The following is a 14,988-nucleotide window of genomic DNA, read 5'->3' as shown; positions in this document are numbered from 1 at the left end:
AAGATGGAAGATAAATATAAGAATATATTATAAATAATTGATTGAAGAAATTTTTTGTTTTTAGTGTTATTATAATTTTGAGAACATAATAAAAGAATTAAATTTATAACCTCATCAAAAAAGCATAATATTATACCTTTTTCGAAAGGTGAACCAACAACAACTAAAGCTTTATGATTTATGGACTTGCTTTCCAAGAAACCACTATACGAACAAAAAAATAAAAAGAATGAGTCGATTAATCATAAAAACAGAAAATCGGAATACAAATAAAAAATGTTGAGAAGATGATTAAATAATTAAACGTAAAACCTCTACCAAAAAAGCACAATATTATACCTTTTTGTAAGGTGAACCAACAACAACCAAAGCGTTATGATTATTAGATATTGCTTTCCAAGAAACCACTATATGAACAGGAAAATAAACAGTATCAGTTGATGAATCATAAAAAACATCAAGATCGGAATACAAATATAAATTTGAGAACATGATTAAAGAATTATTGAAATTGATAAAACTATAAATTCAAAAGAAGAGAGTTTTTTTCTTTGTTGAGTTATGGTGAAAGCAAACGATAGCATTGTATTTATAATTGTAAATGATATATTTTTTTAGGGTTTCCAGTAAGGAGGTGTATTGTCGTCGAGTTTTTTTTTTCCTGCAGAAGTCCGTTAATCTATAAACAATCTAAGCCCATTAATTATCTCAAATCTGTAGAATTTATAGTATAAAACAGAACTATAGTTGTAAAAGGGGTGTTTTCCAAGAAATTTAGGGACTAAATTAGCAAATTCTAGTTTTGCAAATAACTTTTTATGCAATTAGATTATTTTTAAATCGATTTTTGATTTATTTTTAATGCGAAAATAGGTAAATTTACGTTTAGGGGCAAAATATTTCAACGTAAGGGCAATTTCATTAATGGTATAATGGTAAAATTTTGCTGAAATTGAATGTGGGACGTTTTCACTTCTCGTTTAATATAATTGATATACAATTAAAAATAAATCAAAAAGCTAAATCTAGATTTCTACACACGACCGCTAAAAAAAGTTAAATCAAGATTTCTAATTTTCTGGATTTTACCAAATTTATATAATCCATGAAGTTAAACATTGTATCATATACCAAAAACAAAATGAAATCAGCGTATGAAACTAAGTAAATTAACTGTAAAAAAGTATAAAATATACAAAATAAATAAAAGAAAACTTTTACTATTATTTATAGAGAAATTATCTAGAATATTACTAAAAATACTGTAGTCTTATTACAATAATAATACGTTTGAAAACCGGCTTATTAAAACAACTTAACCAATGGCTTAGAGGGCGAAGGACAAGAAAGTCAGCAGAAAAGATTCGCTACAGATCGATACGGAAAAGTTTAATTATTACTTATAAACCAGGATTGTTTGTTTTATTACCGTAGTGTCATTTACATGAGATTGATTCTTTTTACTTTGATTCATCTTCTTCGACTAAATCATGACATCCAAACAAAAGAAACACCATATTCTTGTTGGAAATTAGTGTCCCGAGGGAGAAGAAAATTATCAGAGCTAGACAATCGTTAAGTGGGCTCACTATTCACTTTCTCTCTCGAGAACAAAGTTTCAGATTTAGTTTTTTTTTTTCTGCTTTTCGGTGCCCAGTTCTTCATGGAGGGCCTGAGTTATCGGCTGAGCAGCAGCAATCAGAGTGAGCAATCTTTCACTCCCGTCAGCGCAGTAGTGGGTTTCTGACAAGCAACGCGGCAGTGACGCATCCACGGTGACTGGGAATCTTCGCCATTTGTATCATCGGCGCCTTGATCGGTTGGAGATTCCCTTGCCTCATCTGTCGTGGTTGCTTGTTGTGGTTGCGGCGGAAGTTGCTTGTCGGAAAGGAGGGTAAGCTGCCTCCTTAACCACCACGATTAGCTTTTAACCAAACCGGATCTGTGTTTGATTGTCTCGGGAGAAGATTGTTAGTAGCCCTAGGAAGGTGGCTGAGGGTTAGGCTTGTATCGGTGAGTTGCTAGGTACAGGACTCTCCGTTCACGGGGTGCCAGATAGTCGGATGATGGGTGTTCCCGGGAGGTGTGTTGTAGAGCGGCAGTTCTCTTGAGTCGAGGCGGACCCGTATTGTCATAGTCACAAGTTGCAAGAACTCAACAATGTCGTAGCTGTCTCAACTTTGGGAAGTTAACCAACGAGCAGCTTTCTGATTTCCAGGTATCCAAACCCTTCCTTTATTTGGTTTCTCTTTGTTTTCTAGTTCCAGTTGTCAGTAATACTTTCGTGAATCATGGAAATAATTATATATACAAAAGATAGGCGAGTTAACGTTGATGAAGATGTTTCTACAACAAGTACAATATGTTTTAGCTTATTCATAATTTTCCCAATAAATAGTGGCTGACCTCTTTTTCGATATGTGATGCAAGCTGAGGTTTTTCTGGATATCTCTATTGAGAAATCTACAGAGTTTGATGATTATTGTCATAGTCACCAGCCCCCTATCGCATTCATCAAGGCTGACGTTAGGGGCCTATTTGGGTCTTTGTTTTGTGATTTTGGACCTCATTTTACTGTTCTTGATGTTGATGGGGAGGAACCACACTCTGGTATTATTGCGTCGGTTAGCAATGAAAATCTTGGGTTTGTATCGTGTGTAGATGATAAGAGGCTCGAGTTTGAGGATGGAAATCTTGTTGTTTTCTCTCATGTTGAGGGGATGACCGAGTTAAATGATGGAAAACCAAGGAAGATTAAAAATGTGAAGCCGTATTCATTTACCCTTGAAGAAGACACCACTAACTATGGGAGATATATAAAGGGCGGCATTGTGACTCAGATTAAACAACCAAAGGTTTGAAGGACGAAGGTGGTTCAGGGCAAAGCAATCAAATGACGTTCTTCTCGGAGCTGTTGGATGGTGTGGTATAACTGGAACTTTCGTTCTTAATTCTTTTTTTTGACCATCCCATATTTTTATTTTGGATTCATCTGAAATTAGGATTTTTGTTGCAGGTTCGTGTGGCTCTTGAAGTATTTGTCAATTTAAGACCGATAACAGTGTTACCACAAGTACAGTATCTCTCATACGCAGATTACTGCTTATGATCATCTGGGAGCTTACTGGAGGTCAGTATTAAGTGTTCTTGATCATGTTCTTAATTTTTCCATTTGTTGTGATTATCAAATTGTCGAAGTTTGTGTCTTTCTTTATTGAATATAGGTAATTACAATGCGCATCCTCGGGGTTTTACCACAAATGAACAAAGGTAAGCTTATGGGTTTGAAGAATGAAGAAGATTCAGAACCAAAAAAGTAACAACATCAAACTGTATAGGTGTCTTTGACTCAATACGTCTTCTTTTCTCCTTCACTTTAATTTGCCAATCTTTAAGTCAGCAACTTGCTTTAAATCGCAGATTCTGGCCTGTGAAGAGAGCAGCTAAATGGAGTTAATTAAGAAGCAGGTACATTAAGTTTTATTTATTTCTTGTTCTTCTTTTTTATTAACAGTGTAACAATAATCTTAGGTTTATGTTTCGTTTTGCAGGTTTGCTTTGAGAGCTAAATGAGTCAAGAAGCAGGTACATTGTGTTTTTATTTTTTTTTTCTGTTTTCTTTTATCAGCAGTGTAACAAGAATCTCAGGTTTATGTTTCGTTTTGCAGGTTTGCTTTGAGAGCTAATTGAGTCAAGAAGCAGGTACATTGTGTTTTTATTTTTTTTCTGTTTTCTTTTATCAGCAGTGTAACAAGAATCTCAGGTTTATGTTTCCTTTTGCAGGTTTGCAGAACTTGTATGTGTTTGAAAGGGTTGAAGCTAAGTATAAGGTATATATAGGTCTTTGTCTTCCCTTATGTGCTTCCTCAAATTTCCTCAAATGTTCTCTCTTGTTTCTTGCCGATAGTTGAAGATGTTTATTAAGCTCCTTCCTCAAATCAAGCTCTTCGAAGATTGGATCAAACATGACCCGGTTTGATCCATCTAAGCAAAGTGATCCACCCGATCAACTTGCTTACCTGTTGTTTCACCACGACCTTACGAAGACTCTGATGTTTAGAAGATCCCAAAACGACAAGATTTCTGTTTACACGTAAAGACTCAAAGAAAGGGAAACTATCTTTTCTTCGGTGATCCTCTTGCCTTTCTTCTCAAGTCCACGTCCATCTCTTTTGATCCAGGCCCTCCTCCATTACTTCGCATATCTAGTTTCCTTTTCTGCGTATTTTATGACCGTTTGGTCTTTATCAATTTCTATATTTAAGTTGTTTGCTTCAGCATTTTGTATGGATGCATTTTCTAAGTAATAAAAAAAAAAAATTAGTTTGTCGTTTGCTTCAAAAACATCTTCTTGTTTTTGTGGTTCTTATAAGTGTGTGGTTTCCCCTCACTTAGCTGATTCGTTGAGTCTTTTATCTTTGTGCGGATTCTCCTTACATAAAGCCTCAAAACCGGTTACTCTATTCACTTTCATCACACACACCTAGACACTTTCGCAAGCCGTTTTGTACTAGTGTGCTCACAAGTGTGTGTGACTCCATTCTTGAACACCCCTTCGCATTTTCAAGGAACAATCAAAAAGTTTAGAGTGAAGTCGTTGTCTAGCACCAAACTGCAATCTTCAAACATAATATTTGTCCTCTAAATTTCCTGCTAGTTCTAGTATCGTAAACTTTCTCACTGAATCAAACTCTTGCTAGCATCTAATTTATAGGATATTCTACAAACTCTTGCTAGCAACTAAGATAAACAATATATTACTAAAACATTTTTGGCCAAAATTCTAAACATTATTAATAGCGCTAAAGAATATTTTATTATTGTACTATTTTATATAATGAATTCATTGTACCCCATTGTGATTTAACATCGTTATAGTTTTTATGAAGATAATATGGTTGTACCCCTTATCATATTTAGTAATTTCTATCCTTACCAAAATATTTAGTTTCAACATTTTCTGTACCCCTTAAACATTTTTCTTAAATATTTATTTATATTTTTTATTTATTAAAAATTAAGAATAAATATATTACCAAAACATTCATGGCCAAAATTTCTAAACATTTTTATAGTGTCCAAGAATATTTTGTTGTTGTACCCTTTTATATAATGAATATCATCGTACCCCATGTGATTTATTTTTATATTTTTTATGATGATAATATGGATCATGTGAAAACGAATAAAAAACAGATTTTTGGCAGTGGGATATTAATTTTAAATCATCACACATGTAGTAAAATTAACCAAAGACAAAGACAACATGATGTTAGTAAAAAATTATTTGGTATATACATAGTTTTACATAGTTGTCCAGTTGTACTCTCATATTCATAGTTGAACTTTTGCATTTTTTCCGTATTTCCACTTGGACTATAATATAAATTATTAATTAGCAGTTGGCCACAAGATTTATCACTATTAATTAGCATATACAAGGTTTTCATAACACAATGTTTATAAAAACTTGGGTTTCATCTATTTTGTTTAATTTGAGGTGATCACTTACTAAGTCTTCTTTATACTATAAAGAGTGTTTTATGTGAAAACGATAGTATATATTAGAAAGTGATAAATTCTTGTATTGTTGATTAAACATGGTTCTTTAATAGTTCAATATGTAAAGAAATTCTTATAAACCTTAATTATCATTTTCATATTTTAAATAAAAATACAAATCTAAATATATATTTAGTTGTACCTAGTTGAACTGAGTAATACAATTCGACAAATACTATTTATGTTATCTAAACATTACCCTCTATAGTTCTAATGTAATTTTGTGTGGTTATTATTCATTACCTCTCAGAAATATAATAAATAAAGAAACAGTTACGAATTACATAGGTTGTTCTAGTAACATCTCTTACTTGTTCTAGTAACATCTCTTACTTGCTCCATTTCTGGTGAACAACAACGACAATATTAGCTAGGGTTGCAGAAAAAGATATGTTGAAGATGACTACAAAATTACAATAATATATTTCATTAAAATGGATTTATGGACGTACACTAAGCAAAAGAATGTTATGTACGTACTAATCTCAAGTACATTATGTACGTACACCAAACTGCAACATACATTAAACAAAAGAACGTTATGTACGTACACCCAACAATATCTCTACCATATTTTATAAGTCTACCGCTACATTTTTATAAATCTGTCAGAGAAATCTATTAACTATATAAGTATACCAAAACAATTTATTAGCATCTTAAGTCTGTCAATTATATCTATTGCAATGCTTAATAAGTCTATAAAAAATATCTGCACTACCAATAAAATCTATCTAAAAACTCGCCCAATTAATAAGTCTATCATCAAACACAATTAATCTACCAAGTTAATCTACCGAGAACATAAATCTACCTAATTAATCTACTTTACACAAAGTGTACCATCACTACAACTAAATCTTCCATTTTAATCTACCGTACACCTACTGTTTACCAACTTACTATACCAACTTTCTCTACTATTTTTATGTACCCGATTTGTATACCATCAAACTAAGGATAGACTTTCTTCCACTTCCCAATGTTTTTTTCTTTTCTTAATGGCATTTTCTGTAATTGCATTTTTTCCTAACACTAGTTTTAGGATACAAATGATACATAAATTATTATAGTAATTATCAACTTTTTTGTACTACTCTAGTAATAAGGAAACAATTTAGTAATATTATAGCAACTCTCCCTTATTTATAACTAATAAATTATAATAAAGTTTACGCGAACATTTCTCTGTGTTGTATATTACCGGTAACTATCTAGTTTTATGTATTATACTAGATTTTAACCTGCGGTATACCACAGGACAATTTTTTAACTAAAATTTTTTTATTTTTATTTATTTTATATTTATTATTATTTTTCTTTTTTTATATTGTATAATTGTATTTTGAAAGTTACTTCTCGGATTTCAGCCGTATACCACAGAAAATGATTTATTTTTTACAGTCGTAATTAAATCAACTTTATTTACTATTTTTATATTCAACCCGGTAATACATATACAGTAAAATATTAGATTAGTTACAGGAAAAAAAATCCTAAATTATCATATAAATTACATGATTATCATGCTCACATATTACTCTATTAAATCATTATAAAGTGCATAGAGCATTTAATAGTTACTTTGGAATCAATTAAACAATTATCATTCAACAAAAACTATGAACAACTTCGCCAAACTCATCTCTTTATTCTCTCCTCCTCCAACATATTTTCCTCATCTGTGGCCTCAACATAGGCCCCTTTAATTTACTCCCAATTGTTTGAAAAGATATACAAATGGATCAAAGCAAAATTCTGGGGTGTACCAAAAACCGAAAAGCTTGGTAAGTGCAAAAAGATAGTATATATACAATAATAAATATAAAAGAGAAAGGTACTCTAGCTTGGTAAGTGCAAAAGGATAGTATATATTAGGATTCTCATGTATGTCATATGGTAGTATGAATCTGAACTCACCAGAAATAAATATAGAATATAAAAAAATAAAATTAAACATTTAACAAATTTTGGAAATAAAACTATAAAATCGAATCACCTATATGTTATTATTAAAAACAGATACAAATATATTTGCCAACCCCATGAATATTCCTAACAATGCTATCGAACTAAACATGCATTAAAAATTGTAAAGTCTTAGAAATGTAATATACGAAAATAATGCATCAATTAAACAAACATCAAATCCAGAAAAATAAGAACAGGAATATCATAATAACTCCTGCTATAACAGCTAAACTTTGAAGAACATGAACCTATCTCTTGTGTGTACTGGATGCTTGTAGTGTAGGGTGAATGTCATATATATATAGTGTTTGAGCTGATGGTAGGGTTTCGTCATTGTGAATGTTCTAAAGTCTTGATTAGCAAGTTTGGAATATACTTTTCTCGATTTGGTTTGTTTTGATTTATGGAAGGTTGTTAAGGTATATTAATCTAATATGCTCGATTAATGGTAATTGTGTTTACACCATTATTGCCACAATCATTTAGGGGTTTAATTTCGTAAGGTGAATGAGTATTTTAGAAATCTGGTATAAATCTTAATAATGCATATTAATCAGCAATCTAATAAGATATTAGCAAATATGTAATCGTTTATTAAATTCAAATTAAATCTTTCCTAAAATACAATCGACTATAATTGGTTGCTATATTATAGGGATGTAAATAAGTAGAGTTTAACTAAAATAGAAGATTCGTGTGACTAAGAGGATCTGAATACACAATTTATGCCATAAATTTTTTTTGGTGAAACCCGGCCGAAAATATTTGGCAGTATTAGGGAGGATCCGATTAATTGAATCGGTTATAATTTTAAGTAAAAACCCAACCCGAAATAGACAAAAAGTGATAGCACAATTTGTACTTCGAAAATGTTAAGATAGATGTATATATAGATTTAAGAGTTTATATAGTCTCTAAAGATCTATTAAAATATGTTTGGAGATTTTTATGGGATTAACCATTTAATGCGTAGAGTTGTTTTTAGAAAAATCGAAATGAATAGATGTTGTAAAGATTTTTATGGAAATAAACATAACAAAATTAGGTCGATTTAAATAGTTCCATTAATTGAATTTTTATAAAATGTTATTTTAGGAAAATCTGTAGTGGTTAATGTTGCAAAAAAACAAATTAAATAAGATAAACTTCAAGGGCATAAACCAAAATATACTTCAAAAATGTTAATATAGATTCATTTCATTGAGATTCGATCCCAAATATATTACTTTCATTTATGCACTTGTGGTACTTAAACATTTTTAAACTCTTTAATCATACTTCAACACTATGTCCCCCCACGTATGATGATTGATGAAGTGATTGTGCTGAAGTGTAAGCTCGATGTTAAGCAACGGTTGCGGCTAATCGGTTTTTGTAAATAAGTTGTCTTCTATGACCAGCAAAACTAACAGAACAAGACTGATTTCTCTCGGTTAATCCCATGCACTTAGTTCAAACAAAACAAATCTCTTTCTTCGTGAAAGCATAAAACCCCTGCAGCCATTGAAGACTGTGTAGATTCTAGCTCCAGCGGCGATATCCTCTACAATACACCATGCGGCTAACTCCAATAGTCATCAGTTCTGGATGACAGAAGATCTCATTCCCGCATATCACCAGACGACCCACATGACTTCTTGTTTGGAGAAAAAGCCTCAACAACTATTAAGTGAGGAATTTCTTAATTTCTAGCATATTTAATTAAAATCATATCATCTTTGTGCTAATGGATTCTTACCCTCTCCACTCTCAAATTCTGTCAAGTATAGAACATGTAAACCTCAAACCTATATTGGTTTTCAAAGACTCATCTCTTTCATTTATACGTTTGAAAGTCTCAAAACTAACAAGGATAAGAGTGGTTTGCATTTATGTCGTTGTCAACTTTTTTTGGTGTGTTTTCTTGTACTTTGTAAATTTATGTTTATATAGATAGTGTTTCAAGATTAGAACAAAAGAGATAAGGGGTGGTAAAGGATATTGGAGATAATTTTTCGAGCACTACATAAAGCCTTTATGATAAAGAAATGTATGAAGGAGAGCCTAACCAATTCACTGAAATTAAGTTTTCTTTTCCCTTTCTTTGATAAAGGCACTCAAATGAAGTCTAATTTAAGAGACAGATGTATCCCACTTGCTAGCTGGCGATTGCTCTTCCGACCCCCCAATCACACATTCTCCTTTAGTTTACATTATCAGTGTAACATTTTTGTATTCATATGGGTTTAAATTAAAGTTTATTTGATTTTATTTCAGGATAAAACAACATCTTTCGCACCTGATTTGTCAAGCCATATAAAAGTGGCTTTTCCATACTTCATTACGAATTGAGATATTTTCCACTTCCTTCACGCCAACAAACTCCCAAACCCACAGATATTGCCCAAAGACTTACATTATAGAACCTACCTACATTAAATACGGTATCAACTGCTGCAGATATTTTCATCTATTTCTATTTGAACAGTTTCACCCAAGGGAAATAATCAAATAACTAATACCACATTTTTAGTTGGTGCAATGCCCATTTAACACTTATAGAGAAGAAAAAAAAGGATTGGAACTCTATGTTTGTTGAAAGGTAGACTACATGTACTTGTTTCTCCAAATGTTACATAGGTTCCCTTTATATATTATACTAGATTAGGACCCATGCTAGAGTAGGGGTTGAAATTCTTTTTTATGTATTTCAAACTGAGAAATGATTGTCATTTTATTTTCTGTTTTTTTTTTGTATGAATATGAGATCTGAATGAGTTATATTAAAAGCTTGAAAGGGTGTTAGGTAAGATTTTTTTTTTGAACTGCATAATAAAATCTCGAAAATCACGATTAAGTGTGATTAATTGCCAAGATTTTATTTCTTTTTACTCCTAACAGTATATTTTTATGCCTAAGACCATCTCCAATGGTTTTCCCTATTTTTTCCTCTATAAGGGCATCTCCAATGATCTTCTATTTTTGCCTCTATAATAGAGAAACTCTATAATAGAGGTGAGTTTTACTCCAATGGTCCTCTATTCTCACCTCTAAAATAGAGATTGCTATTTTTCCTCTATTTATAGAGGAACCCTATTTTTTTTTACAAAGGTTCCTCTATAAATAGAGGAAAAAATAGCAATCTCTATTTTAGAGAGGACCATTGGAGTAAAACTCACATCTATTATAGAGTTCCTCTATTATAGAGAAAAAAATAGAGAAAACCATTGGAGATGGTTTAATAGATGACCTCTATAATAGAGGACCTCTATAATAGAGGTGAGTTTTACTCTAATGGTCCTCTATTCTCACCTCTAAAATAGAGATTGCTATTTTTTTCTCTATTTATAGAGGAACCTTTGTAAAAAAAAAAAAGGTTTATCAATAAATAGAGGAAAAAATAACAATCTCTATTTTAGAGGTGAGAATAGAGGACCATTGAAGTAAAACTCACCTCTATTATAGAGTTTCTCTATTATAGAGTCAAAAATAGAGAACCATTGGAGATGCCCTAACGGTATATAAGATGATGTAGCAATATATGGAATAATCAAGATTTTTTTTGGAAATTGTGTAAATCGTTGGACAATTTTTTTAATCAATTAATCTATTTATTCATATAGCCCATAGATTAACCAATTAATCTATAACTTTTTTTTATAACCAACCTATATTTAATCTATAACCTATTTTGTAACCAACTTATTAAAATTATATAGTCTAAAAAAAAAATTGTGTACTTCCGTTTTATTATATAGGGTATATAAATTGTATGTTTTAATTTACGTTTAGAGAAAATATTTGAAGTTTTATTATATATTTTTTAAATACTAAGTAATATATTTCCTAGGAAACGTCGTATTAGTACATTAAATTAACAAGGAACACAACTGAAAAAAAAAAAAATCAAAACTCATCAAACTATGCAACCTAGAGTTTTTATATTAAACTATTTTCTTATAAAAAAATAGGGTTTATAAAAAAATAGGGTTTTGAAATGCTAGATTATACTTTCAGAAATAAAGTATGATTTACATGTTCTCACAAAATAAATTAGTAGTAAAAGTTATGTACATGTAAAAATCATAAAAACTAGACTTTCTCATAAATAAAATATCTTTGTTGAATCCAATAAATGCGTTTTCTATCATTGGTATTGTAAAAAGATGGTGTTGACATTAAAAAGGTTAAATGGATCCGATTGCTTCTATTAGTATCATCTACAACCGCGTGAATAAAACCAGCTGGACAGCTGATTTTCTTACCATATCAATCGACCTTCTAAATTGAGACAGAATATATTTTGTTTTTGCTTTTGTTCAATGGATTTTTTTTAGTTCAAAATTTCAATTACATTTTTAAAAGTAGCATTTCAATACTTAATTTGAAACCCTCAGGGCGTAAAAAAAAAGTAGTAATTTACATAAAGAAGCAATTTAATACCTCATATAAAACCCTCAGAGCCTTGAACAAGAAAAAAGAAAAAAAAAGAGAGAGAAGCTACTTGTGAGTTTCCACTTTCCACATCGTATGTATTGATTTACTTTTTGAGTCTTTTGTGATCAAATTTACGTTTTGTGATTAAGAAAACGTTTACATCTTAAATTCGAATTATTCTCCATATATTCTAACAAATCTTATACTCTCTGTTGCCAGGTCAAAATATTTTGATCTCCATTATTAAATAAAACTAGATTAGGAACCGTGTTCTAGCACGGATTGAAATTTCTTTTATTTATATTATAATTTTAGAATAAAATATAATTTATATGATTGTTTTTAAAAGTTTTTTTGGATAAAACATTATGCAATAAAAAAGTACCTATTTTGTAAGTCTTATATTGTTAATTTTGTAATTTTATGTATGATAGTTATGTTTGTTGTTTGTTTTATTTTAATTTTTGAACATGTTTGTGAAAGTGTTTTAATATGATCTATGCTTAAGTAAGATTTTATTTTTAATTGCATAAATCTCGGAAATCAAGATTACGTGTGATAAATTGTCAAAATTTTATTCCTTTTTATGTCTAACAGTATAATTTTATGTCTAATAGTATCTATTTTGTAATAATATATGGAATACTAAAGATTTTTTTTGGAAATTGTATAAATCATTGGAATATTCTCTTTAAGATGAATTTTTGGGATATTTTTAAGTATATTTCTATAGGCCACAAATTGACCAATTAATCTATAAACTTTTCTGTAACCAACTTATATTTAATCGATAATCTATTTTGTAACCAACTTATAAAAATTATATAGTCTACAAAAAGAGTTGTGTACTTCCGTTTTATTATATATGGAATATACAAAGTATGTCTTTATGTACTTATAATACTCCCTCCGTTTCATAATATATGATGTTTTAGAGAAGTTTTTGTGTTTCCTAATATATGATGTTTTCAGTTTTCTATGCAACTTTTAGAGTAATTTAATATTTTCTATTATGCAGACTTGATTATAATTGGCTGAACTTTTTAAAAGTAGTCGTGTTTTACTTAAAACATCCTATATTTTGAAACGGAGGGAGTATTATTGATATCATAGAACTCATCGTGCCGAAGGAAAAAGGAAAAGTAATCATTACATCAATATTAAAATTGAACTAATATTTTTTTTCTGTTTTGTTGCGCAGAGTTTAAGTCTATCATTGCAAGTATTAGTGAAAGTGTAGATAAAACAAATGAATAGGTTTAGCAAAGATGATCAAATTTGACAAAATTTTGTTGTAATTTACTCTAAATTATTTCATGTACACATGAAAAAAAAAAACAACTATAATACCTGGAAACTTCTCTATGTAACGCTTACACAAAAGGCAATAAAAAGAACAAAGAAGGGAAATAAACGAAATGTGTAATAAAGAAGGAAAGAATATTTATGAAGATTCTGTTTTTCAACATGGACTTTGATCTTCACTGATTGGAGGAAGGTTCGGAGCCAGCTCGGCGCGGCAAACAGGACAAACCGTGTGGTTGGATAGCCATGTATCAGCACATAACTGGTGAAAGCCATGGTTGCAACCAGGAACCAAACGAGCCGATTGACCACTCTCGATATCTTCAAGGCAAACGGCACATTCTGTCGACCTAGCCATTACGGCAATCTCTTTCCCGGTGACTTTTGGGATTTTTTCGAGCTCTAACACGGTAAGGCCTTTACCGGTGACTGGCTTAACGGGTTCCGCGAATCGAAGACGTTCAATACGACGACGTGTAGAACACCACAAGAGGAGTAGATAGATTATGAAGATGATGCACATACCGACGCAGGGGAGGAGGAGGACCATGAAAACTGTAGATACCATCGATCCGCCACCGCCGGAATCTGCGGCGGCGGGGGTTGGTGGCGGAGAAGGTACTAAAACTTGTGTCATGAGTTTGTAGCGCATCTCACACAGTCGCTTGCTTTTGCTTTTTTTTTTTGGTTGCGAAAAAAAGCAAAAGAAGAAAAGGGAGAAAGAAAACAAAGTTATATATTCCACTGCTCGTTTTAGGTGTTGTTGCTTAGAAGTGAAAATATTGTGAAAAAGAGTAACGGCTATTTGTACGGAGAGGAGAGGACACGGTAGAGCCAAAATATCAGAGTCTAGGTTAAGCTAACATTATTATTATGATTTATTTATTTTCTACAATCACCTTTTTATTATTATTATTATTATTATTATTATTATTATTATTATTATTATTATTATTATTATTATTATTATTATATTTTTGTTTGTTTTATATACACCAGGTTCTTTTGCCCCATTGAATTATTACAAAACGTCAGCTTTAAATGGCAGTGAAAACGATCTGATATATGGCTTCCACTTACATATATATATATATATATATATATATATATATATATATATATATATATATCCAAATTAAATCGGTCAGATTTTTATTATTCAATTTAAATTACTATGAAAAAGAATTTATAATTATCATTTCATTTCCAAATACGAATTGCTAATTAGTAAAATACTTAGCATTGAAATTGAATGAGACTTAAAAAAAAAATTTGAGCAAACCTTAGTAAAGAAAACAAAAAAAAAACATATCAAATTTTTAAGAGGTTCAACATGAGATAAAGTAAACCGGTTAGTACTCTTTTGTTTTGTCAATCAAAATATCAATTCTGTGATCGAGCACGAGATAGCATATAGGATAAGGTTTTGTACTCTTATGTACGTGATGACATACTTCAGTTCAGAAACATTGTATATGCTATGAAATGTTTGGTTTTGTACTCTTATCAGTAGTAATGCAGTTTGTTTGGTTTTAAAGTTAAAGTGATTGTAACTTCGTCTTGTTATGAGACTGAGTTGGTTATGCAAAAACAAATTTCATTAAAATCAAAGAGTTTTACAAAGACATTTAGAATTATCGTAACACAGTTATTACATACATAAATGTATATGCCATACACTAAGAAAAATTCAGCAGAATGGATTTTGACGATGTTTTTCGTAGAGTAGCCTTA

General features: G+C 30.7%; 1 protein-coding gene and 1 pseudogene across 1 annotated transcript; one reads left to right on the top strand and one right to left on the bottom strand.

Annotated features, from left to right (window-relative positions):
* Positions 2,225-4,327, top strand: LOC104771336 (annotated as a pseudogene).
* On the bottom strand, positions 13,227-14,108 carry LOC104771335 (E3 ubiquitin-protein ligase ATL23-like). Its single transcript, XM_010495850.2, has one exon. The coding sequence runs from the start codon at positions 13,904-13,906 to the stop codon at positions 13,412-13,414; it is 495 nt and encodes a 164-aa protein (XP_010494152.1). The 5' UTR covers positions 13,907-14,108; the 3' UTR covers positions 13,227-13,411.

Source organism: Camelina sativa, chromosome 20 (assembly GCF_000633955.1).
Source record: "Camelina sativa cultivar DH55 chromosome 20, Cs, whole genome shotgun sequence".
Classification (NCBI taxonomy): domain Eukaryota; kingdom Viridiplantae; phylum Streptophyta; class Magnoliopsida; order Brassicales; family Brassicaceae; genus Camelina; species Camelina sativa.
This window is presented reverse-complemented; position numbering and strand designations above follow the sequence as displayed.